The sequence below is a fragment of the Copidosoma floridanum genome, unplaced genomic scaffold (assembly GCF_036245765.1).
Source record: "Copidosoma floridanum isolate Cflo_tuat_1 unplaced genomic scaffold, Cflo_Japanese_pri ptg000024l, whole genome shotgun sequence".
Lineage (NCBI taxonomy): Eukaryota > Metazoa > Arthropoda > Insecta > Hymenoptera > Encyrtidae > Copidosoma > Copidosoma floridanum.
Window position 1 is genome coordinate 8602369 of NW_028321901.1, and position 26978 is coordinate 8629346.

Sequence of the window (26978 nt, forward strand, 5' to 3'; positions counted from 1 at the left end):
AGTTTGAAATTTGCAGATGATGTAGCTGCGGTGGCTTGCAGTAGGAAGGGTTTATAAAGCATAATGAATGATCTGCAAAAGTACAAGAAGGAAAATAAGATCAACGTAAACACGGAGAAAACAAAGGTTATGATATTTAGTAAAGGGGGCAGGGTAAAAAAAAATAAAAAAATTTCGATTTAGAGAGAAGATGATACAGATTGTAAGTCAATATAAATATATTGGGTTTTGGTTCTCGATAAAGTATGTACTGAGTACGCATGTGAATAAAACTGCAAATAAAATGAAAAAGATAATAAATACAGTTTGGAAAGTATGAAAAAGGGCAAAGTTAGGTACATTAAAAGGAAGATTTTATCCATCAAAATGCAGTGAAGGCCGGCTGTTTATATAGAGTAGAGGCGTGGGCGTGAAAAAAATGGGAGCAGATCGAGAAAATACAGGAAAAATTCGTTGAAATGGCATTGGGAGTCAATGAAAATACTCCGGCATACATTTGGTGAAGAGAAGCGGACAGGAGAAGTCTAGAAATTGAAACAAGGAGGACAGGTAATTACTTGATAAAAAAGCAGAGATGAAGGACCATAGATGGCCTAAAATATGCTTACAAGAGGAAAGAAGGGGGCTTGAAAATAAAAAACGTCAACCTGGGGGAAACTAGTAAGGGAAGCTTTTAAAGAAGTAGGCGATTGGGTAGGTCTAAAAGGAGTGTTTGATACTTTGTAGAGATGGGATTTAGTTAGGAGAATGACAAAGGGGCTAAAAGTGAAGGAAAATTAGGAAGTACAGCTGGATTAGGAGAGGATTAAGAATTCGGAGCGTTGTGTTAATTAAAAATACATCAAACTTAAGTTAGGAGTGGAAGACTACTGGGAAAAGAAGTAGTGTTAAGAAAGCGCAAAGGAGCAATGGACGAGAATTTGATGTGGGAGCGTAGAAAAGGCGGAAAAGAAGGGGTTAAAAGTTAGTATTTGTAGGTTTTGCATGAAAAAGAAGGAAAATATTTAGCGTATGATTGCTTGCCAGGCAGCAAAGAAAAAAATTAATAAAGAATGGGTCAGAAAATTCGAGGAAATAGGGCTAAAAGGGTCAAAGGAAATAATAAGATTAAAGTTAGTCAGCTTTCTGGAAGGGGATTCGGTTTAAGTAGTATAAAAGTATTTTATGGAATTTGAAAAATTGTCTAGATTACGTGGTCAAGTTAACTATAGGGAGGAATAAAATTTTTTTTTTTTTTTTCAAGAAAAAGGATGGGGGAGGCTGCTAGAAGCCTAAAAGAACAGTCATAGAGAAATTTAAAGGGTAGGGAATCATGAGGGCAGAGAGGGTAAAGTAAAAAATAAGAAGCGAGTAATGTGGATCTATAAGCAAGCTGTAAACGCCCGGCATGTCGTGCGCGGGGTATGTAAATGTAAAAAGATGTGAATCTGTACGAGGAAATAAATAAATACAATACAATACCTTTAAAAAAAACTAAAAGTTGAGGTAAGATTGATGTGTTGAGTAAATATTTTGTAAGGAATTTCTGAAGCCTTTATACGCTGGCAATAAATAGTATTCTTCCTTATGAATTCACAGCCTTGAAAAGTTTTGAAATAAAAATATAGAAATTGTCAAGTTTTTTTTTTTTTTTTTTTTTTTTCCTTGACACAACATACATTTTGTATGACGTTTGTAGTGTAACACTGTTTACTTGTACTTTAACAAAATAAACTAAGTAATATTCATTTTTGATTGGTACTTTCTGCAAACCTTACATACATTACCTTAATGCCTTGCTATATAGAAAGTATATATTAATGCTAGGGTAAAAATCAATATTGCTTAGTTTAAATTTTCTGAAGTGCAAGTACCAAACAGTATTATACTTTAACATTTATGTTAAAAAATGTTATTACTTATGGGCTCTAACTTTCTTAATGACACAGCAGTTGAAAAATTACAAAAAAATATTTACTATACGGTTAACACAGAAGATTTAAAGTTTTTAGGCAATATTGCTGTGGGTGATGCTTTCGATTCTATTTTCAAGTCTTTTCCAGAGCAATACGCTATGGACTTTCAAAAGAACTGCTTGAATTTTTATGATATTGCTTTTCATGAGATTAAAAAAATTATTTTAAGAACGATAATTTACTTGAAACACTAAATTTTTTTTAATCTTAAAAAGCTTTTAGTACTGATTTTGGGAAAGAAAATCCCAGTATAGTTCAAGGTCTACAGAGTTTTTTTTAATTTTCTGATATTAGTCTCGATTTCTTAAAAATAGAAATTATGCAGTAGCTGTTTCGCTATAATTTAAATGACTAACATTTATGGCTCAAGTTATATGTTTTTTAAAAAAATTTATTGATTCATGATAAAAACAGGAGATTTCGAGTTTCCGAATTGAAAAATTTTGATTAAAGCTTTATCATCATTGCCATACCGAGTAACTCCTGTTTTCATCATAATCCATAAATTAAAAAAAAAAAAACATTTAACTTTAAGCCAGAAATGTTATTGTATGAATAAAAATTGTGAAAATGGAAATATTGGTATTATAAAAATTGATTCTTCGATAACTTAGCGTATGTTTTAACAGGCAGTGTTCTTTAAAATTTTTTTTGTGTAGAATCTAAAAGTAGGGTGAAAAAAAAAAAAAAAAATTAATACAATAGTTACAAAAAATGAACATAAAGGCAAAGAAGCTAGCTAAAGAAAAAAAATAAAGTCAACAAGAGGGAAAAATCCGAAGAAAAATAGAGAGGAAGACTTAGTATAGAATAGGGAAAAATAGGAGGTGGAAGCACAGAGACAGAGTGAATGGAATATTATTTAAAAATTTTTTCTTTTAAGAAATGGATGGGTGTATTCTTAAGAACTGGCTAAAAATACCAAAAATGTAAGAGAGACAGGGAAAACTAAAAAAAAACGATTATAGAAACTATACTTACAAGAAAATATACAAAGTGTTAAAAAAGTAATGTGAATTTCCAAATGTTACGGGCAATGTACATTCGATTATCGATTTTTTCTATGTTTTATATTGGACGTTTAAGCACGTCAACAACAGACAAATACGTCTAAGCAGCGAAGAAAATTGTTTGTGAAAACTGTCTAATCAATTGGTCGGCTAGTGTCACAAAATTTTTTCGAACGTTTGGGCATAAGACGTGTGTAAGAAAAATTTGTTCTAAAACTGATTAATTTTGACCAAAACAACTGTTTTCTTCGTCTATTGTGACGTAGTACAATAAGAGTTTTTACCATGTGGTCGTACGGTCAATAAAGATTATTATCTGAAAGTTTCGTGCCACGTGCAAGAAGCGGGTAAGAATAAGTAAACGATTTTACCCCTGCTCACTTATCTTCGCTTGTTAAGGATTTTTGGGACAAAAACAACATCACCACTTTGCCTTAGTCACCATATTCATCAGATTTGGCTCCATGTGACTCTTTTTTGTTCCCAAAACTGAAGAGACCTATAAAATAACGGAGATTCACAACGAGTGACGAGTTAAAGACTGCATTGCTGGGAAAGCTTAAGGGTATTCCAAAAAGTGCTTATGAGTAGTGATTCGAGGATTGGAACAAGCGTTGGTACAAGCATATCGTATATGACGGTGATTATTTATAAAAGCTAAAGATTAATTAATGGATGAATGTTTTTTCTCAAAAATACAAAGTCATTTGATTTTTCAACTACACCTCCCATATTACAGACTAGTCAAGAGAGCAAGTTAGATGGTGGTTTTACGATAAATATACAATTTTACTTGTTCTTACTTTGCTTGGAGTAGGTTAATAGAAAGGAAGAAAGAGAATATCATATGGTGCAGTGACTTGGAATAAAAATACTGCTATAATTTTGGTGTCGTAGATATCAAACATATTCAGCATTAGTTTTTATACATTATTTTCGTTTTAAAAAGAAAGAAAGGTTGATAGCTAGACATTTGGGGCTTTTTGTATTAAAAAAATCTGAAAGTTAGTTGAACCTCCCAGTCTCGTGCAAAGAATAAATAATTTTTTTTACGTTTCAAATATTTATGCTCTTTGAAAAATTGTATTTATCAGAGAGGCACTTTTTTAAAAATTGCATAATTCGTTTTCGTAGTGTCGCAGTAGAACGTACTTGTGCTTATTTAATTCTTAAGGATCTATACTTTTAATTACTTAAGTACAATAAATCAAGTGAAGCAACGTGGTCATCAGATTTTTTTTCGGATGGACGCAATTTTTATCTGAATTCAGCAGCATTATATATATATATTCTCAAACAATTATTAAACAGATGTTATATTAAGTCAACTTGACATTAACAATCTTAAACGCATACTGCAGTAAGAGTGTGCCGTTTAAGTATAATTAATTTATTTAATGGATAATCAATTTTTTTTTTTATTTTATTCATGCCACAAAGAGGATCCTCGAAAAAAATGATTCATAAAATGTAAAAGCGGTTAAATACACAGATAGCGTATTAATGACTAACAGGTATTATTTATATATTTGAAACATTTTTTTTAAATATGAGATGATCTTTCGTTCTGCGTTGTAGAAATACCCCAAATCGATTGGTTGTAGTTCTCTGTTCGATTACAGGAAGCCAAGATAATAATGATACTGCTAGCATGCATGATGTGAAACTCCTGTTTTATTTCTTCAAGTGCCAGTTGGTGCTTATTTCTATTACGCTGCCACGTCGGCCATCACGATGAGTTAATAATATTAGTTGAGCAAGAAACTGCACCTATAAAACGCGATACATTTTCCTACATAAAATGTAAATGTTAAACTATACTCGCTGCAAATTTCAACTCTCTACATTGTATATTAAAGCTTAAGAAATATTTATTAACTCAAAAATTGCACCTATCTGATGAATAAAGTTTTTAATGGATATCGCCAAAGTTATTTATGAGAATTAATTTTGTAAGTAAGCGCTTTTTTAAAATGTATTTTGTGGTGCTCAAGTTGCTTAAGTCGATTTATCGTAAATGAGTGATTGAAAGTACAAGTCTGTAAGAATAAAATCAGCCTCAACATGTTTTGCTGCATAACTATAAAAAAGTAAAACAATTTTCGTAAAAGTACCTTTTTTACAAATAAACGCGTTTTTGCAAAAAGTATAAATATTTAAAGTATGAAAGAAATTGATTTTTCTTTGCTACAAAATGAATACTCAGGAGAAATTGCAAACTACTAGAGTTTTTATTTCTCTTTTTAATAGTTCATTGAAAAACCTTGTTTTTGCAGTTTTATCGATTTTCATTAACAATCAAAGAAGAAAATACGGAGGTCAAACTGATTTTTACGTTTTTCAAATGTAAAAATCACCCAATATCAACTTTTTTTTAGTTAAAAGCAAAAATAGAAGAATTAGTGCTGTATGTGTTCGACTCGTACGACATAAAAGTTATTTTAGTGTTTTTATTGCAAGTTGTTACAGTATATAATGTTCTCGTGTAAAAATATTTGCTATTATTACTGTGACACTAAAACCTATAATTTATGGAAAAAAAAGATACGAATCAAAGAGAAGACTTCCATCGGTTCTTAAAATCTAAGTAACATAAAGATTACAAAATGTACGTACGTCATTAAATCTTTTTTTATTTAGTATTTTAAGGACGTTAGGTAGAGATAGAACCCTGTGATAAATCTTTTTATAATTTCAACCAGACGTTCTTATTGTTGTTACAATGAAGCTGTTAGAATTTCAAGCGGTTTGTCTGTTTCGTTTCCGAGATATTGAATTTTAAAGTTCAGTCATTTTAACACGGCCGCTTATGGAGCTTATAAGAACTCAGTTTGAAAAAAATTGGCGAGATGAATGTCTTTAATTTTTCTGTCTGTAACAGATAATGTTATAAACTATATGTACACAAAGTTTTGCAACGATCGTCTGATTAGTTTGTGAATAAAAAAATTAAATAATAGTTTGACAAAAACGCAACGGCAACGTCGCTAGAAGCGGGAAATTCAAAATATTCCAGGACGTAAATCAGTAAATATTTAAATATTATTGTAGATTTTTATGTTTTTCTGTATAAAACATAAGCTTATATATGTGTGTGAGTGTATGTACATAGGTTCCACCCGTACCCATAACATAACAATGTATTATAATAAAACATATTTATTTTTCTTAATAAAATTTTTCATTTCTAATTTTTATAAAATACAATTTTTTTACACAAGATGACAAAATCACGTGCTTGTAGTAATCGCAGAGACTAGAGTCTGTCCTAATTATTTACCATATCACTTTCAATAAGACTTTTCAAGTGATATAAATATTCAAGAATTTAATTTACATTAGCTTTTTTTTATAAAAGGATTTTGTTTATTTAATAAAAACGGTGTTAAATTAGCGTCACCTTCCATAAATTTATCAACAATTGAGTTAAAATCTACTTTATTTTGACTAAGATTTTTTATAACTGATTTCGAAATGATAGACGACATGTATTCAGTTTTTTTTTATTATAGTGCTTAACATCCAACTCCGGTAAAGAGCACTACTCAGGGCACTTAGCACTTGGGAGAAGGAAAGGAATAGGGATTGGGGGCCACCTATTACTAGGAGGGGGTAGGGGGAAATTAGGCAATTATGCTGCGAGAAGGTCGCCTAAACCCTCCTCGAGGAGCATTGCGTAGTAAAAAAGCACATGTAAGCATTTACAGAGGTACTTGCTCAAAAAAGTCACACTGGCCGGGAATCGAACTGCGGTCTCCCGCGTGCCGACCCACGACCTAGCCGTATGAGCCAACGGGCGCTCACTATATTTAGTTATAAAATACTTCAGTTCTAATAATAAAGAAAATTTTGTACATTGAAATGTTATCCTTCTGTATCCTTTCTTTGAACTCCTTGATATTTAAATCAAAATAACAGCTACAACAGAGATGTTGCATTATAATAAGAAAAGTCCTTCACAATAACGATTTTATGGAACACCATTTTTAGCAGACACTTGTTGACCTTTTTTATTTTCATGCAATGCATCAGCAAATAATTAATGTTGATTTATTTCCAATGTAAATATTAAACATTGGTTTTTGTACAAAATTATTTTTCATTTCCAAATTTTGAATTTTTTAAGGATACTTACTTTTCAATACATTCTACTAATGTACCTCCTTAAAACAATATTCTTAGAAGAGCATTTCCCACATCTTGAGCAAAAATTTTTTTTCTAATGAGTTGGGATTTTTTTTATGTCTATTTAATTGGATTTGTCTCTCGATGTTTAATTGACGAAATACGCATTGCTCTATCTTTTTATGCCTATGCTCCTTCTTATTCCAAACAAAGTGGTTATCATCTTTTAATAGGACTTGACAAAGTTCACATATGACACATTTCTTTGTCTATTATTTTTTATAAATAACCAAAAACTTTTAATCTTCAAACGTAATAGGTCAAAATTAATATTCAAATTAAATTATGGAACTACAAAATAAGTTTTATCGATATATTTTCTTGACCATTTTTAATTAATAATTTGATTTTACAGTTCACAGCACTTGTTTTATTTAAAATAATATTGATCAAATGGCAAATCACAAAACTCATCTTATTATACTTATAATACACAATGTACTTTTTACAAATTTTGTACACAATGTTTTTAAATGAAAATTTAAGTTTAAAATATGTCACGATACGTGAGATTTTGACATCCATGTCGTTGGCTAAAAACTCGTTTGGCCACATAATTGAAAGAAATCGGCAATAATGGCATGTATTAAATATACACCAATATTAAACTCAAATAAGTACTTATATAAAAATTTACTAAATTTTTTATTGAATTAACAAAATCAAGCGTCTTCAGCAGAATATATATATTAATTATATATTGATTTCGTACACTTACTTTTTCCATTTTACTTTTCTCAGGATAAAAATTGTCTATTAACACTTTGAATTTAAATGCATGTTATACGTTTGATTGTTACAATTGGGAAAAAAAATTTAAGTAGTTTATAATATGCAAAGCCTTCAAGAAAAATCATAAAATTTCTTAAGAGAATCAATTACCTACAGAACATCAGAGCGGCGTTGGCTCAGTGGTAAGCGTGCTTGTTACTGATACAACGCAGTTCTAGGGGTCGTGGGTTCGATTCCCGGTGAGTGCAGATTTTTTCAAAAAATGTTTTCATCGGTCATCGGGAAAGTTCCAATGTAACCCCGGCTGTTTTGGGGCGGGTTTTTCCGTGGAATTTTCCTTCAGAGTAATTCCAGGGTTTTTTCTTTGCCCCACAGGTTTTCGGGCCTGGGTGAATGCGGAACAGTGTTGGGGCTATAGGTAGGGATTAGCGGACCCGATGCTAGGCGTCGGGCAGGGATCGCCGGCCTTACCGGCGAGGAGTGGCCCCTGAAACACGGGGCTTCTCCGGGGATGCTAATTAGCCTGGATCCGATGCTTCGGCAGAGAGCGCCGGCTTAACGGGCGAGGAGTGGACGTCTTGGAATAATGGAGTCTTCTCCGGGGAAAGGCTACACAGTGGTGAGTGGACTCGATGCACCATCGGTGCAGAGAGTGTCAGCTTAACTGGCAAGATGTGTTCCACCGGAGATACTCACACTGTGCCCATGGATTCAGGTAGGATGCGAGGAAAAAGGTTTAGAAATGGGTGTGGCAATACACCCCCACCCATAGGTGGTGAGTGGGTGGCTTCCGCGACTAGGCCAAGTAGGCTATTGTGGTAACCCGGTATAAAAAATAAAAAAAATAAATAAAAATTACCTACAGAACAAAGTGAAGTCAGTGTATATAAGTCATCCTACCTAAAACAGTCTTTTTCGTGCCCCAGTCAATTTTTACGATGTGTAAGGAGTGTTGCTTGAATTCAAGTTACAAAAAAATGATTTGATCTCTGATTTTCGGAATTTAAATTCGTTATCAGAGACCCAAAAACCCGTCTCAAGTACATTTCTAAAGCAAAATGTCGATTTTTTGAACTTCAACAAGACGGATTCTTTTAAGGGTGATTTTAGAGTTTTCAAATCATTTCTATTATCTCATTTTTGTTTATAATTTAAGATTAGTGCTGATGTTTTTCCTGAAGGGTCTACGAAACACGTACAAACAAAAAAAAGTTAAAATAGGTTTTTTTTTACCAGTTTTCTACATTTCATAGTATTTTCTGCCTGAGTTTCTGCACTATGTATTGGTATTTCGGTCGATTACATTTATGTCCTTTCGAACTGACTTTTCTACTTTACTTTTATCTTCATTATTAACCTTCTAATGTTCTGCCCACTCTGTATTTGTTTAACTTTTTTTGTCGTTAGTTAGCTCCTTTCTATGTATGTTAACGATTTTTAGCTGCCTGCCTATACTGTTAAACTCTTTTCTCAGATCCCTATTCTCTCTAGCTAATTTTTCAATAACAATTTCTGATGTATATTTTTTTATTCCTGATTCATATCCTTTTTTTCTCGCTATGTCTTATTTTGATCTGCATCATCTTTTTCTTACTATTTTTCGCTACGATAATCATGTTACTTTTGGACTTGGCTCGCCTAACTGCGCTTCTGTTTACCCTTTTGATGTTGTTAACGCTAACGCTGCTAAGGTTTCCCTCTCTGAAGATTACGTTGTAGCTGTCAATGTTGCATTCAATGCTGCTACCGTTCTCTATATCTGCTGCAAGCTCTCTATTCTGCACTGATTTTTGAAGGACGCTTTCTTATTTCATGTTAGTTTGTGCTGAATATATTTTCACTGTCAGTATATGCTCCTCCACTCATCTGTTTTCTATTTTTTGTTATCTGGTCACTTTAGTTTTTAACTATATTCTTTTCTCTTTTTTGTTTCTTCTCAGCCGTACTTCACTTTTCTCCTTGCAATATAATAGTTATTTCTATTGTTCTCTTTTTTCGCACTTCAAGATTTATGCTACTATACTTTTTTTCCCCAGCTCTAAAACTCCTTTTATTACACGTCCAGTGTTTTCTATAAAAGGTATGTTACTTTCCTCCGTTATTAAAGCTTGTTTTGCTAATTTATCTTTTTTCAGAAGTTTTTTTAATAATGTTGCATCAGAACTTCTTAGCTATTGAACTTTATTATCTTCATTTTTCTTGGCCTGCCTTCTTTTGTTTCAGTTACAAAGCTATTTGCTCCCTTGCTCAAAGCTCCCTTTAAAACTATTTGAGGTAGTCTTGCACTGGCTTCAAAAAGATCGGCGACAAAATACAATCTTTATGCGCATAGAAGAGAGAAGACAAGACAAAATTTTAAACCGAATGAATAAAAGTATGCACCTACATAAGAGAATCTGGCAAACAATGAAATACATGAAATACACGCTTGAAGTTCTTAATGGTTATTAGGTCTAACTTTCTCAAACAGAGATTAATTACTGTGGTCAAAATTTGGTAATTTAAGAGATTTGCTCGAAAATAAGAATCACGAGCCAGAGAAAAAAAATTATAGCATAAATTAGTTGAAAAAGTCTATGATTGATTTCCCGATATTTTCGCTTCACTAAAGACTAATATTCGTCAAAGCGCGCTTTTTCAAAGCAACAAACAGAATGAGAAAGGTTAAATTTGATAAGCTTGCTGCACGCAAATATGTGAAGAAATATTATATTGTAATGAGCCACAAAAAACTTCTTTTTATGATAAAATAAAAGTCTTAGAACGTGACAAAAAATTATAAATGAAAATCATAAAAGCGTGATAAATGAATAAAAACAAAAATATCAGATTGTAGGTTCTAGCAGATTTTCCGTAAATAAATCAAAGTAAACCAGACAATAAAAAAATATCTGAATTATCAACTACTACACAAAGTTTTTGACTCCAACCATTCACGTAACATGGCAGTGAATAACAGATTACAGTAAACAAAATCAATAACAAGAAGGTTAATAAGTATATAACTCAAGAAAATAGTTATTAATTTAGCCTCCTACTAACTCCAACTTTAAAGATGCTTAAGAGAGACTTATCAGATCAACAAAATCTGCTTTATATGTAGTTATGACAGATTAAACTCCAAATTAAGAGACTTTACATTATTGAAAATCGAGCATTGCCTAAATTCAAAAATCTTGACTTATGTTCTACACCCTTAAACTATTTCCTTCGTAGAAAATTCTAGGGTGAAATCAGATTTGGAAAACCTCAAACATGTACGTTAAATGACGGCAACAGTCGAGAAATGCGTTGTTTTTACCGATTAGTTTTAAAAGCAATTGTTTAACGAATGTCTTTTTACACTAATTCTAAGAAATAAATATCAAAGACAAGAATAACCATTAGAGGAAGGAGATATTGTATTAATATAAAAAAATTATTTATAGCGGAATCAGTACAGGAATGGTTTGATCTTACGTACGTTACCTGGTTAAGACGGTCAGGTGTGAATGGCTGAAGATAGGACCGTAAGAAAGAATTGTTTCTTTTAACGTGAAAACTTACACAATTTGCTAAATTACAATACTACAAGGTGTTGTATGAAAGAATTATGTTTTCGAAGTAGCGAATTAAAACTTATAATTTTTTATACGATTGTGATATCAACTATCACGTTTTTCAAATTTTTTTTTACCGGGTAACCATGACAGCCTACTGGCCTAGTCACCAGCGCCACCCACTAACCACCTACGTGTGGGGGTGTATTGCCGCACCCATTTCCAATCTTTTTACTAAAATCATACCTAATCCATGGGCACAGTGTGAGTATTTCCAGTAAAACATCTTGCCTGTTAAGCTGACACTCTCTTGACCAATGGTGCTTCGGGTCCATTCGATACTGTGTAGCCTTTTCCGAAGAATACTCTAAATTTCAGGACATCCACTCCTCGCTGACTAAGCCAGCGCTCTCTACGAACGCACCAGATCCAAGTTAATGAGCATCTCTAAAGTAGCCCCATGTTTCTGGGACCACTCCTTGCCGGTAAGGCTGGTGATCCTTGCCCGACGCCTGGCATCGGATCCGCTAATCACTACCTATAGCCTCAACACTGTTTCACATTCATCCAGACCTGAAGACCTGTGGGGCAAGGAAAAAGCCTTAGAATTACTCTGAAGAAAAATTCCACAATAAAACCCAGAAACCGCCAGGGTTACATAGGAACTTTCCCCGATGAAAACAGTTTTTGAAAAAATCTGCATTCACCGGGAATCGAACTAACGACCCCTTAAACAGCGTTGTACTAGTAATAAGCACGCTTATCACTGAGCTAACACCGCTTCTAATTACCAAGTTATTATTTAAGCTCTTAATGCAGAAATAAATACATCTTAAAAGACCTTCACCACTCTACGGAATTATTCATTTACTCTTTAACCAAACAACCCTATACCCTAATAAATGTCTGTTTTACCCTGTTACGTCAAAGTTATTCTATAACTTAAAAAAAAAAAAAATAACGAAAAAAGCCATAATTTTTTTTGACTTTAAATCATTAAATCTTGAAAATCTTTGACCAGAAAAAAGACAAGTTTATTACAATTTAACTCAATAACTACTTCTTGTTCAGCTCCTGTTTACCAGTAAATTTTGCGTAACTTTCTGAAAAAATTGGTATGCATGTGCAACATGTTTAATTCAGCTTATTAGATCAAAAATATTTTCGTACACTTACTCTACGATAAGGTTATTACCTTACTAAGTAAATCATTGACTTTATAGTTGGGCAAAATTTTGATATTTAATGTCTAGCCCACTATTAAATGCAATTACCTATTAAAAAGATGCATTATATTTTATAAGTTAACAAAAAAATTAGACTCTTAAAAGATGACAATGGTACCTAACTATTAGATGTAATCGTCATATGGTATGGTACAATTAGCTAAAAATCATAACGATACCTCGAAAATTCTGACTAGCTGAAAAAAAAGTAAGGTAGTAGTTTCAATGTAATTTAACAAATTAAAACACAATTTAACTAGTAGAACTGTCAGCAAAAGCTCCCAAAATTGGCAAAAGGTAAAAACATGTTTCTCGCGTCTAGAAGAAAACCGAAGGATCGTACATACAAAAGTGTTGTGTGAAAAAGATGTGCAATTTCAAGCCGAATAAAATGAGCCACGTTGGGTTCAGATCCGTTTAGCCGTTTTTTTGCATATCGCAAAAAACTGCTATTTTGAGCCATTTTTTTGAAAATAAATAACTCGCATTCTATGCAGTAATTAGAGCTGAAATTTCAACACAAGACAGATATCATAGCTCTTATCATACACACAAAGTTTAAACTTAATCGGTCTTAAAGTTTTCGCGAACCGCAACAAAAACCAAAAAAAGGTCCTCTCAAAAAATGTCCATAAAAAAAATATTAGTCAACATAGGTACATTTTTTAAACATATTTCGCTTCATCTATATTTACTCTACAAGTATCTAAAATACCATTCATTTTCACAAATTATAAGTATCTTAAAAATTGATTGGAAAAAAGCACATTTTGCTTTGAGGAAAACATACATGCAGAAAGTGGGCGTGGCCTCTAGCGGCAGCTAGTCGAGCCACCGGTTTCACTGACCGGACAGCAAAAAGCCGTTTTTTGCAATCAACTTTTAAGATACTTTTAATTGGTAAAAAAGAACGGCATTGTAGGTAGTTGTAAAGTAAATATGAAGCGAAATACGTTTAAAACATCTACCTGTGTTGGCTAACAACTTTTTTATGGCCATGTTTCGAGAGGACCTTTTTTTGGTTTTTGCTGCAAAAAGTTTAAAACCGATCAAGCTGAAACTTTGTGTGTATGATCGGGGCTATGATATATGTCTTGTGCTAAAAGTTCAGCTTCAATCATTGTGCAGAATGCGAGTTCTTGAATTTCGAAAAAATGGCTCAAAATGGCAGTTTTTTGCGATTTGCGAAAAAACGGCTAAACCGATCGTAACCTAACGTGGCTTAATTTATTCATCTTAAAATTGCACATTTTTTTATGCAATACTTTTGTATTTATGAATCCTCTGTTTTCTTCCAGACGCGAGAAACATGTTTCGACCGTTTTTGCCATTTTTTTGGGGCTCTTGCTGACATTTCTACTTGTTAAATTATGTTCTAATTTGTTTCTATACATTTAAACTACTACCCTAATTTTTAGAGCCAGTCAGAATTTTTTGGGCCAAAAAACTATATCTACCATACCAATAGGGGTCGGGTGCTATAAGTACGAGAAAATGTCATACTTAAAAATATAAAAATCTACATGGTTATGGTGCGAATAACTTTTGTTTAGGAAACTTATTTTTAGCTAAAACTTCTAATTTGTAGAAAAATTGTCTTATGTAGAAATTAAAAGAAGTGCCATTGACCAGGCTCCAAACCTCGAACACTTTTCTTCGACTGCTACGTATGACAATTTTTATGCAAGCTATTAGTTTTGGCTGAAAAATGAATCGCTTGGGTAAAACTAGTCAAGAATGTGTAAAACAGTGTGTAATACTAATTTTACACCTTTGAAAAATCCTATTTTCAACATACTTGTCGCATACGTTATAACATGGTTTATTTATAATATTGAAAACAAATGTTCAAATCCTGGAGCAATAAATACTCAATAACATAAAGCTTTAATTTCGAGAAACTTTGATATTTAAATAGCACAGCTTTTAATTGTTTACTTTAATTTGTATAATATTGATTATTTACTACTTTAGTTTTTTTTAAATATATCAAGTTGTGTCTCCTCGTGTGATAGCAGCACTCTATAAGTCTGCACTTATACTAGCTCTCCATCTATGACGATCATGCCCTTGACTGACAATGGTGCCCGATCATGTAACTTTTTTATTATTAACACATGTTTAAATTTACGTACTCCAGACGAACTCTGCATTGCGCAGATAAAAGTAGAAGTTTCAATTTATAAAACGGGTGTATTTCAGGTACCTAAAGGTTTGCAATATCTTTCGATTGGACTGTTAAAAAATCAAAGAAACTATTTTTTGGTTTTCCTCTTATTGACAAAGTTAGTATCAGCACCAAGTATTAGTTATAGTTTTTTTATTGAAGGAACATATGTTTGACTACTCCTGTTGTGACGATAATGACAAAACTCTCCTCTACATAATTAATGTGAGTTATCCTGCCTATCATACTTGAAAATGCTTTGTTTGCGTTAGATTCTTTGCTTCTAAGTTTGTAGAATTACATTACGGGCTATATTAATCTTTGCTTTCTGATACTTATGCTTTTTTTCAAGTTAGAGCAGTACTTATCTAATTCATTTTTGTTATATCTTCCTTGACAGTAGGCCCTTATTTCTTTTAAATCCCTGTGAAAATGTTTACCTAGTTTCTTTACTGTAGTCATCTAAATTTTATGGAAGCACGTCAATCGAGAGTCATTTGGTCTAGCTTTGAGGTATCGTCCTTAAATGCAAGAGTATGAAAACTCTTTGCACAAAATGTTAGTCACCTTTTCTCTTTTATCAAGTGCTCTAAAGTAACTATAAAGGTCAGTAAGTAAGTTCTGTTGTGTATTTTAAGCAAAAGTAAGACTAGGTTCGGTGATCAAGCTGCATGTTAGAAGCATGCATTTCAAGCAAATGTAAGACTTAGTTCGGTGACTAAGCTGTATGAAAAGAGCTCGAGCAACTCAGGCTACTGTAGACTCACGTAAAAAGTGAATCAAAGAGAAACAAGAAAGAAAGGACCGTCAACTTAGTTTTTGACGTAAAAAGCAGCAGCCTAATTATTGTCATCGCCACGAGTACTCTCGTGTAGGATTTTAATTATTGTTGCAGTTAACCTTGTAAGACATCGCGACTGCATGCGTGCAAGCAGTAAGCAAACAACGATCTTAAAAGTAAGTTAAGTTAAGAAAAACTATAAATGTATGAATGTTGTAAATGCGAATCTGAAACTTTATAATTTATATTTTTGTAACATTAACTATTTTTGGCTTTTCTAAATTTATTAAATTATCGAATAAGGCATAACTTGAGTGCTGATTAAATTTACTTTCTCGATTCACAAATATTCTAATTACTTAATTATATGAAATATTTCAAGATTCTAAATTATAATCAATAGAAACATAATTTTTACTTTAATGAATAAATTAAATACCAAAAAATTTTTAAAAAGATTACGTATGACAAAGACTTTAACAAGGACGTGAGGTAAAAAGACGAATACTACTGCATCACAAAAGATATACATTTTTAAACAACGCCAGCTCGGCGTATGACACATTAACACCACTCCGTACATAACGCTCGGTGCAACCTAACACCACAGCACTGAGTCAACGATTTAAAGGAGAAGTATACTGTAAGGAAGATTGAATAAGGCCTTAGGGCCAATGTCAGGTTCCTGACGAACAAAAATTAAATTTATTTGTTTGTAGAACGAATCTACGAGTTCCGCTCTTCACTTATAGAACTTTAGACGTAACATCTACATACCTGACTTTGTCATTTTGTCTTCTTATATCTCATAAAAACTCTTGTAACTTTTCTTTTCTGTCATGCACATTCTTGGTCTTACTATAGTCCTATATATAGTCTACCAGATGCCAAAGACCCAAGACTTTTTCTGGGTGGTCCTGGCTAGCCACACAAACGCAGAATAACTTTACTCTTACTCCGTATAGATAAGCCTTTAAATTAAGCCCCACCCACTTTCCACAACTTGAATACATTCTTTAACTCACCAACATAGCTGCCAATGGTCGAGTAAACTATGTCTTTTGCTCTCAATTCAGATCCATTCAAAAATTGAAGAATAATCCAATTTCTACACTAATTGAAAATATGCTACTATACAACGCTTTTTATTAAAAAAAAAAAAAAAAAATAGAGAGCGAAAGTTATAAATGAGAAAAGAATATAAATTATTCCTGCAAATTTTTCCATTTAATGGTATTCCCAGTAGGCCTATTCCACAAATAAAATGTTGGAATCAGTTTAAAAAATAGTAAGCAAATCAAAGAAAAGTATTATTATTATTATAAATTCTTCCAATTGATGCGTTTTAATTAACAAAGAGAGAACCATTATTCAAGTATCTTATTTCATACGCTTTAAATGTATTTTTTTCGAAATAAACATTTTTTTAAGGTTAAAAATATGAACATAAATACAGTTTTTAAATCAGAGTCTAAATTATCTTACAGAAAATTGTTTTATAAGATATTATAATATCAACTGTTGAAAGATTAATATGGAAACATACAAATAATATAACGAAATATCTTTTTTTACATGTTAAATACTCACTTAGTCACATTAGTCTAATAGGTTCTTTAAAATTATTATCATTAATTAAAACTTTTTTACAAGTACACTTTATTATCAACTTGTTTAATACAAAACTAAGAAGTCTTCTTGCTATCACAAATATTCTTTTGACTTAAATTTGTTAAAAAGATTATATGAATTATACTTTGGCGGAAATAATGGAAATTAGAAACAACTGGAATTTTTTATAATTTGCCTGAAATTTTAACTTTTCAATTAATAGCTTTCTCAGATAAATAAATTCTAAAATCAAATAGTTCAAGATATTCAGTGGGAAAATTCAACGCATTAATGTTGCAAACTGAAAAATAATTGCGAATAAAACAATCCACGTCAAGCAAACCTATCTTCATTTAATTCCGTTTCTTTGGTTTTTTGCATGTGTGAAAATTAAAAATACTCTTTCAAGTTCTTTATTAAAATATGGCAGGAATAGGCGTGTCATGTATGTGTATCACAAATTCAATTTACGACAAGTAAGATATTTTATTTACGACGTAGCATAACAAATCAATTTATAACACTTGGTTCATTTACGACATGTATTGCGTTGTTGTCGCAAAGAGGGTGTGTAGACATGCAAAAAAGTATTTAGAATTTGTACTACTAGACAGCAAAAAGTGATTCAAGTCAGGCTATATGACCTGGTGCCCTTTTAGGTAACATTAGAAAAAAATTTTATTACATAAATGACATAAATTACACGTTACGTGTCATAAATACCTCTTGCCCTAATTTACCCATCTATGATATAATAATACTGCATTTTAAATTTTTTGTGAATTACCAAATTTTGCTATCACAGCAGCACCTAAATTATCTTTATATGTATTAATACGCTTATAAAAATTTACATTAAACATTCCATTCACTAGATTTTAGATAAACAATAATTGTTGACCACTTGTCACAATGCTGTGTATTCCAAAACAGTTGAACATTCTGTTACATTGCTTTGCTGATGGATTTTCCAAAATATCACGTTATCATATATTCTAAGACTTTATTTTTTTATTATAGTTAATATTAGTTTTATTTCTTTCGTGTTAGCTAATATTTTCAAATCCCCAGTTCATATATATATATTCTACCAGGTAATAGCGACAGCCTACTGGCCAAGTCGCCGGGACCTCCCACTCACCATTTATGTGTGAGGGTGTATTGCCACATTCATTTCTAAACCTTTTTCCTCGCATCCTACCTGAATCCATGGGCACATGTGAGTATCTCCGGTGGAACACCTTGCCAGTTAAGCTGACACTCTCTGCACCAATGGTGCTTCGGGTCCACTCGCCACTGTGTAGCCTTTCCCCGGAGAAGACTCCATTATTCTAGGACGTCCACTCCTCACCGGTTAAGCCAGCGCTCTCTGCCGAAGCATCGGATCCAGGCTAATTAGCATCCCCGGAGAAGCCCCGTAATTCAGGGATCATTCCTCGCCGGTAAGGCCGGTGATCCCTGCCCGACACCTGGCATCGGATCCACTAATCCCTACCTATAGCCCTAACACTGATTCGCATTCACCTAAGCCCGAAGACCTGTGGGGCAAGGAAGAAACCTTGGAATTACTTTGAAGGAAAATTCCACGGAAAAATCCTCTCCGAAACAGCCAGGCTTACATAGGAACTTTTTTCGATGAAAATAGTTTTAAAATCTGCATTCACCGGGAATCGAATTCACAACCCCTAGAACCACATTGTATAAGTAAGAAGCATGCTTACCATCGAGCCAACGCCGCTTCTAATTCTCATTGCATATCAACAATGCATCTCACTATGGCAATTTAAGAATCTGCTGAAATAATTAACACTTATTGTAACTTCAAGTATAGTACTAGCACTCATATACTAAAGTTCTCCTGTTAAATTTCTGTATTTTATTTATTTTTTATGACATTTTGCTTCTCTTTTTTATAACTGATTTCAATATAAATGTTATTTTCAATTCTTCCTGAACCTTTTTAATAAGTATTTTTTTCATTTTGAGTTTAAATAATTTTACTTTTTTTAAATCCTTACAACAAATTAATACATCTATGGATATTAATACATAAATTAGATTTGATCCTTTTTTATTAGTATAAAGACATAAGTCGTGATTGCTTTGTTCAAAATTAAATTTTTTTTTATAAATTCATTAAATGTTTTATACCATACACTAAGAATTTTTTTAAAACCCATTCAAAGCTGACTATAATTTACAAACTTTGTTTTTATTAGATTCATACACTCAGTTAATTTACATACATTTCAAATTTGATGCTTCCATTTAGAAACGCTGTTTCAACATCTATTGGCTTTATAAATAAGTCATTTTGACAACATTAAGATGAAAAGACTTTTAATGTCTACATTTTTCCAATTGATAAGTAAACATTTTTAATACATTTATTTTTTATCTTCTGGTTTTTGGATACTCCGTGTGTATTATCTAGATCCGAATTTCTTATTTTAAGATTCATAGCTTCTGGCTATTTTTTACCTTTCTTAAAAATTATTGCCTCCACCCAAGTTTCGGGTGAATTCGCATTAATACTATCAACTAAAACAACATGCGTAATTAGATTACCATATCTTTCAATTGGCCTTATTTTTCTTTCTAACTTTGTAATTTGTAATTCATTATTTTTGTCTGTTTGTCTAGAGTTAAATGACTACGGTTCATTTTCATTTTGAATAATAGTTTTCTTATTATCATTATTTTCAGATTTTTTTTTCTTTGCGTAGTTATTTTCACTATCTTTTACTTTTTTAGACCCATTTTCGGAAATTTTGTTGAACAATGAATTTTAGATGAAAATTCTATCAATGAGAAAAAAAAAAATCTAATGATCGTATTTAATTTTATTGAATATCTCGAGGGTACTAGTAAGAGAAGAAATTAATTAATAACCAAGGTAAAAACTACAAAAAGTTATGTTGTCACAAGAGAGCGAGAAAGACAGACGACATACCTAACTATAGACAGCGTCGCATGGACTATAGCAAGGGATTAAACTTTCTCATCAAAACTCGACAGCCATTATCTGCGTAAGCAACTAAAACTTCTAATTGTACTATATCATCTAATTTACTTAGTCTTTATTGTTCTGGCTTTCTTACAAAAACTCTACTGCCATCTATTTTAAAACATTTCTCATCATTCTTCTCACCAAAAAATATCTTGTGAGGTGTTTTATTTTTATATGTGTTACCTGTATCCACAGCTGACCTATTATACCTTCCCGCAATACTGTTTAGTTTACATACGGTTGGCATGGCAATAATTATATTCCTTCTGTTTAATGAAATCATACATGTCTTTGTTGAGATATTCTTTTCCATTATCACAATTAAATTTTTTATCTTTTTACCAAATTGATTTCAAACCAAATTGACATAGTCAATAAAACAATCCATAGTTTCTGGTTTTCGTTTAACACAATAAATATTTGCACACTTACTATACTCGTTCATAAAAGTTAAAAAATATATTTTTTCTTATTACCTCACCTGAAAACTCAAGTTTCAGTGGTAGTGTATAGGGACGAAACCTAATGTTTCTTTCCTATCGACGTGACTTCTATGTCGCGTAGAGGGGTCGGGAGAAAAAAATTCCTACTCTGACGAGAGTAGAGAAGAAGTTCTTCTAACTTGAAAGAGCGAAAGAGAATGAGCGAGAGAGAGAGAGATGATGATGATGATAATGAAAACAGATTTATCAATGCCAAGATTTAATAAACAGTATAGCAACGAAAAAAAATATATAAGGATTTACAAATATTATTATATAGATCAGACTATAACTGATCTTTGACGTAAATAACCAGGGTGTCCACTACTTTCACTAAAAAAAATTCCCTGACATTTTCAGGTTTTCCAGGGTCCCAGTCTTGAAAATTCCAGGTTTTTTTTAAATCAAAAATGTAAATAAAAGAGATAATCATAGTACGTAGACAAATTTATTAGAAAATAAAGTATGTTTAATGATAAGCAAGCGCTGTCACAATCAATTTTGTAAATTGAAGAGGAACAATACATATATTTTATCACAGAAAATTTACGCTAATTTAAATATACATTTTATTTAGTGCACGAAATTAAGCCTTTTTTAGATCTATTATTTCTTTTTCGATTGCAGCACTTTCTTTTAAAGCATCAGCCATAATTTTCTTTTTTTTAATCTCTAGTTCTTGTACAACAGCCACGTTTTTTTTTTAGCTACTTTTTCTTGTTTTTCTTTCTCATATTTTTCTTTATCTTTGGTTAATTTTTCTTTGTACAAAGAAGATGACATTTTAACGCTTGATAATAATTTTTTATCAATATCGAATTGTGCTAATGGTTTATCTATCGACTTAATCGAATCATAAATCATACGCTGAGCTATTAATGACTCTTCTTTTTGGTTCTCGATAATACAGTCTTTATTAACCGAAAAACCTCTTTCGAGTTCAGAGTTACCATGAGATAAAATCATAATAATTTCTATCAAATCTAACAAGTTTTTATATTTTTCATCAGCATGTAAATTAATAACACTTACCCAAAATTCGTCAAGCCTTGTTTCTTTCCTTTTGTAAGTTTCAAATGATTTTTTTGTACTATCAAGCGAAATAATTTCTTTAAACTCTCTTTCTATTTTTTCAGCTGTAATCGCACATATAATATTGCAATCTAAAAACTTTTCTAAGACTATTGACAATCTTTTTTTAGCAACATTTTGATTCAAAGCTGTTGATGGGTTAAAACAAGACAAGCCTCTTACAAGAGAATATTTTAAAAGTGATTTTAGAAAAGTTTTCTCACAGAAAATTTTTAGTATTGTACGAATTTCGTTTTTAAACCTTAGTATATCAATATCAGGGACATTTTTTAATGCTTTTATTGCTTTTTTTGTCACAAACCCAACATTAACTTTTTCAGCAGTTGACAAAATTTTTACATCAAGCAAATCAATTTTGGAAATATTTTTAGGTTCACACGTGTATTGTGGTTTAACGATCTTTTCTAAAATATTGACTTGTAATAGTGTCAGATCTTCAAATAAAAATGGAACTTTTGGTTCGTTTGATTGAAATTCAGTTAAAAACGGCTCTAACTCACTAGCAAACGATTGAAAAAATGTTAATTTTGCATCTAATAGTGGGTCATCTAGAGCTTTCTTTACTATCGCATAAGAATTACAAGTGGGCTCTGTTTTGTTTTTTTTTTGCCTTTTCAACGTATTTTACCACGGAAGGTAATATTTGTTTTCCTCTTTCAGCAACTAATGAGTTTTCCAGCCACATTATACCGCAAAAAAAGAGAGGATACACGTTTGAATCTGATGCTTCAGAATAATCTGCTCTACGAGCTGGTACATTATTAAATAAATTAAACAATGCTTTTAGAAATTCATCAATTTTCCAGCCAGCGCCTTTTATACGAGCTTTAAGGTGGCTCCTCACCCCTATACAGCACGTATTTATAATATTTTATTAAAATGTTTATTGAAAGTTATAACAAGTGTCATTTAGCCTGACAATATTAAAGCTAGTGCTAAACATCATGCGATTTTTTTCATAAAATTTTGTTGATAAATTTCTGAGATACAAAAACTTGGAAAAAATTCAACAAATTACTGTAATCTTTTTTTAATTTACATCTAATATTTAATTTTTTGGGCTCATTCTCTTCCTTGAACAAAATTATTGGGAGTTACCACTGACAAAATTGCAATAACTTAAATAGGTTTCCTATAAATTTAATTTGTTTACTTATTTTTCGTATTCTCATATAAACAACTAAACTTTGTGGGAAACCTATCCAAGTTTTTGCAATTTCGTCCGTGGTGACTCCCGATAAATTGGTTCCAGGAAGAGAATGAGCGCAAAAAATTAAATATTAGATGTAAATTGAAAAAGATTACAGTAATTTGTTAAATTTTTTTCAAGTTTCGGTATCTAAGAAATTTATCAACAAAATTTTATAAAAAAAATCGCATGACGTTTAGCACTAGCTATAATATTGTCAGACTAACTGACACTTGTTATAACTTTCAGTAAAAATTTTAATAAAATATTCCAAATACGTGCTGTATAAGAGTGAGGAGCCACCTTAAATGTGTTATGCAAAACATGTAATCCGCACGTACCAATATCAATAAATTTTTTGTGTTCCTCATTTTTTACCAAAGTTAATTGTAAATCTTTTAAAAATTTTAAATTGACGTTAGGACCATCCATTGATAATTGTATAATTTTATTGATCATTTTTTCGGGTACACATTTTTGGAATGACATTAATAAATCTAGCGCTCGCGTTTTTCCTAAAAACGCTGAAGTTAAATAACGTGAACAAACTCTATTTTCTTCTTGATTCCAAAACCTCACAACAATGTCCATTTGCTGCTTTTTACTGACAACGTTTAAGCTTTCATCAAAACCTATTACAACAAATTTACATCCATTCAAAAGATTCAGTAACTTATTTTCAAAATACGTTTTTAATCCATATGTTATAATATACGATGCCTTCGCTCTCCCTACTTGCATTTTTTTTGCTATTTCGCTATCTGGGAACATTTTTACCAATATGGGAATACTTGACTCGATGTCCCGTAAAGAATTATGTCTTATAACATTGAATATAATCCATAAAATTTCGGCTTTACTTACGTTTTCACTACTTAAATAACTACTAATATTTAGAGATTTGGAGTTTCTCTCCAGTATTTCAGTCTTGTTTGTTACAATTTGTTTTTCTTCCTGTGATAATAAAGAGCTGCTTGCACTTATTTTTGTGCGAGGACTAGTTCTTTTTTGGTTTAAGTTTGTTCCATTTTTCACTGGATCAGGCAAGGAAATTTCACGACTTACTGAGGGCGTTGACTTTTTTATATTATTAATACCTACATGTTTTTTTGAATGTGTGTGACTTATTAAGGCTTGCCTACCCATATTGCTCAGACTAAACTTAACCCTACACCAGTCACATTGTGCAGAGTGTGGATCTTTATCTTTTCTGACCCATGGGAATTCAAAAATCCACTCTTCTTTAAACTGACATTTACGATTATTAGGTTTACTCAATGAACTCATGATTACCTAAAAAAAAGATCTTTATATATTTTACATGTTATGAAAAATAATCATAGTAGGAATAAAAATTTATGTTAATAATATACTTTCATCTAAGTTTAAATATTTTATAAAATTTCTAATTTATGAAATCTCTTGATTATTCAAAAAACTAAATGTAACGTAAATTGAATGGGATAAATTGAAGTAGATTTTTTAATTATATTTTTATTCCTAAAAAACTCTAGTTATATTTTATACTAACTATTTCGAAGATCTTTGTAGTTTTAAATCAACTACAACTACCCTTGGAATTGATATCCTTGTAGAAACTGTGACGTGTCGTATACTCGTGTACTATCTTCCAACCTTTATATCAGCTATTAACAAAGTTCAAAATAAGAGAAATAAATTAGTTAAAATGTATTTAACATTCCTCCATAAACACAAATCGTACTTTATTAGAAATCAAATATTTAAAAACGTTGTTTAAATCATTAAAATACCAAGACGATGATTACAAAAACAAAAAAGCTCTACTTGTAGAAAATCATATTCTACTCTAAATACCTTGAATTTAAATAATTTAGTGAATAGTCATATAATTATGTTGGTTCAAAAAAATGAGCTTTTTTTGTAAATAAATACATCGAGTACAAATAAAGAAAAAAATTGAGAAAGCTACAGTCACAAAGACTTATATAAATATGACACACGAGACGTACATGTTGATACATATACGAGTATGTATACGATAGTGATGTATTGGGACCTGACACGAAGCGTGAGTGCCCTTTCGTAGAGAAAACACTAACTGTATAAGAGGTGCAAGAAATCAGCTGAGCCATAAGATCAGTATGTATAGTTCATCGATTTCACTAAATGTGATTAATCAAGCGCTCGATGCCACTTGAATTTCATAAGGAGATCAAGATAGGATGTAGGGCTAAGTGATTATCAAAAAATTTTGCAGCTTAAAAGTATATCGTGAGTGGTATGAGCGTTTTACTTTTGAAAGATCGACTCTCTCCATGTATTCAGTATATCTGTATATATGTTCCCCCGCCAGCTTGGCGTTTTCGCGTGCATGTTTGGCAAGTGATATGTATTGAGTATGTATACATAGGTATGTATAGGTATATGAAATACATGGTGTCACCCGACCGACTGACTGAAATACGCTCATGCCACTCACGATACACTTTCACGACGCAAAATTTTTTGATATTACTTAGCCCTAGATCCTATCTTGATCTCCTTATGAAATTCAAGTCGCATCGAGCGCTTGATTAATCATATTCAGTGAAATTGATGAACTATCCATACTGATGTTATGGCTCAGCTGATTTCTTGCACCTCTCATATAGTTAGTGTCTCATATAGTCCTCACTCGCGCGCAGCCACTATTCGACTAAGAGAGGTTAAACTATTCTTGCTTACAATATCATATTACTCTTCCCCACGCTCGCTCGAAAAAACAACCGCGACTTTACCCCCGCTCCGTCGGGAGTCTTCCCTTTGCTGTGTTCACCAACCCACTTATTTTAGCTCACCCACCTGTTACTCTACGCGTAGATTATATACGTGAGATGCCTAGCCCACTGCTGAACGGCGCGGCGGCTGGGTGGAGACCGCTCGTCAGGACTCGCTTTGACATCCTTGTCGTCGGTCGTAGCAAACTCCCCTATGGTCCTTACGTGGCACTCTCTTCGGCCGTGTTGTCCAGTCCTTTGCTCACATTCCAGAGGTTACAGCCGACACTACAGGTAGCCGCTTGGTTCTCGTCTCAGAGGTCAGGCGATTAGGTTGGCACGATGCAAGCTAGCAGACAGGTCGAAACGAACTGATCCCGCGAGCGTAGCGTCATAGCGTATAGTGGTGGCTGCAGGCCGCTTCGTTTTCTCGTATATCCCCCCTCCTCGATGCTGCTATGCTCTCTCTCCATCTCTCGCTTCACGGGCTTTCCAATGCATATGTAATATATATATGCTCGATCTGCTCGGGTGTGTCGACACCGAGTCGGTGTGAACTGCGTGCGAAGCGCTCGTAGTACACAGTCTACACACTAACTCACCCATACGCATAGGCATACACATGCTGAACAGCAGACTGAGCAGATAAAAGCTGCGGACTGCATATATATTTCATGTGTACAAATAATCTTTCTGTGATATTAAACTTTCATTCAGTAATAATTAATATAATATAATTGTGTACGTATTAAATATATATGAAAATGTATATATCTATGCCTTATAACTTATCTCAGTGTTTATACTCAACTCTCAAAATGAATCATCATTCGGCTTCAAACAAATGATCAACAAGCGCAACTTAAAAAAATTCGTAAGTGACTTTTAATCTCACAGACTCAGGGATTTCCTCGCATAATTTCAAAGCACTTAATCTTAATCAGAGAGAAAGACAGACAGAGAAGCAATGCAAAAGTGTATAAGTTTTAAGTACTTACCGATGCTGCGTGTATTTATTTTCCTTTTAGCTGGTAGAAAACGTCTATATAGAACACGAGTCTAACTCGGGTGTGATTATAAATTTGTCATGTAATGCATGTAATCTCTTTTGGTTATATACAACGTACTTAATTTCTTACCTAAATCTGAATATAGAGAGAATTATTAAATGATTGTTGGAAAATCTTATTAAAATTAAACATGTGACTGTTGCAGCAACCGAAGTCCTCCTAGGAGTGTGAGAAATAATGATGTTAGCATA

At 32.3% G+C, this 26978-nt stretch overlaps 2 protein-coding genes across 3 annotated transcripts in view; both read right to left on the minus strand.

The window, feature by feature from the left end:
* The window catches only part of Eif4g (eukaryotic translation initiation factor 4 gamma), a 763642-nt gene that overhangs the window by 245572 nt on the left and 491092 nt on the right, over positions 1–26978 (minus strand). The window lies entirely within an intron of this gene.
* On the minus strand, positions 3400–26112 carry LOC149374012 (uncharacterized). Its single transcript, XM_089595079.1, has 4 exons — positions 26090–26112; positions 25830–25973; positions 23321–23862; positions 3400–3464 (listed from the first exon to the last, which is right to left on the minus strand). Exons 1-4 carry the CDS (start codon positions 26110–26112, stop codon positions 3400–3402), a joined length of 774 nt encoding a protein of 257 aa, XP_089451205.1.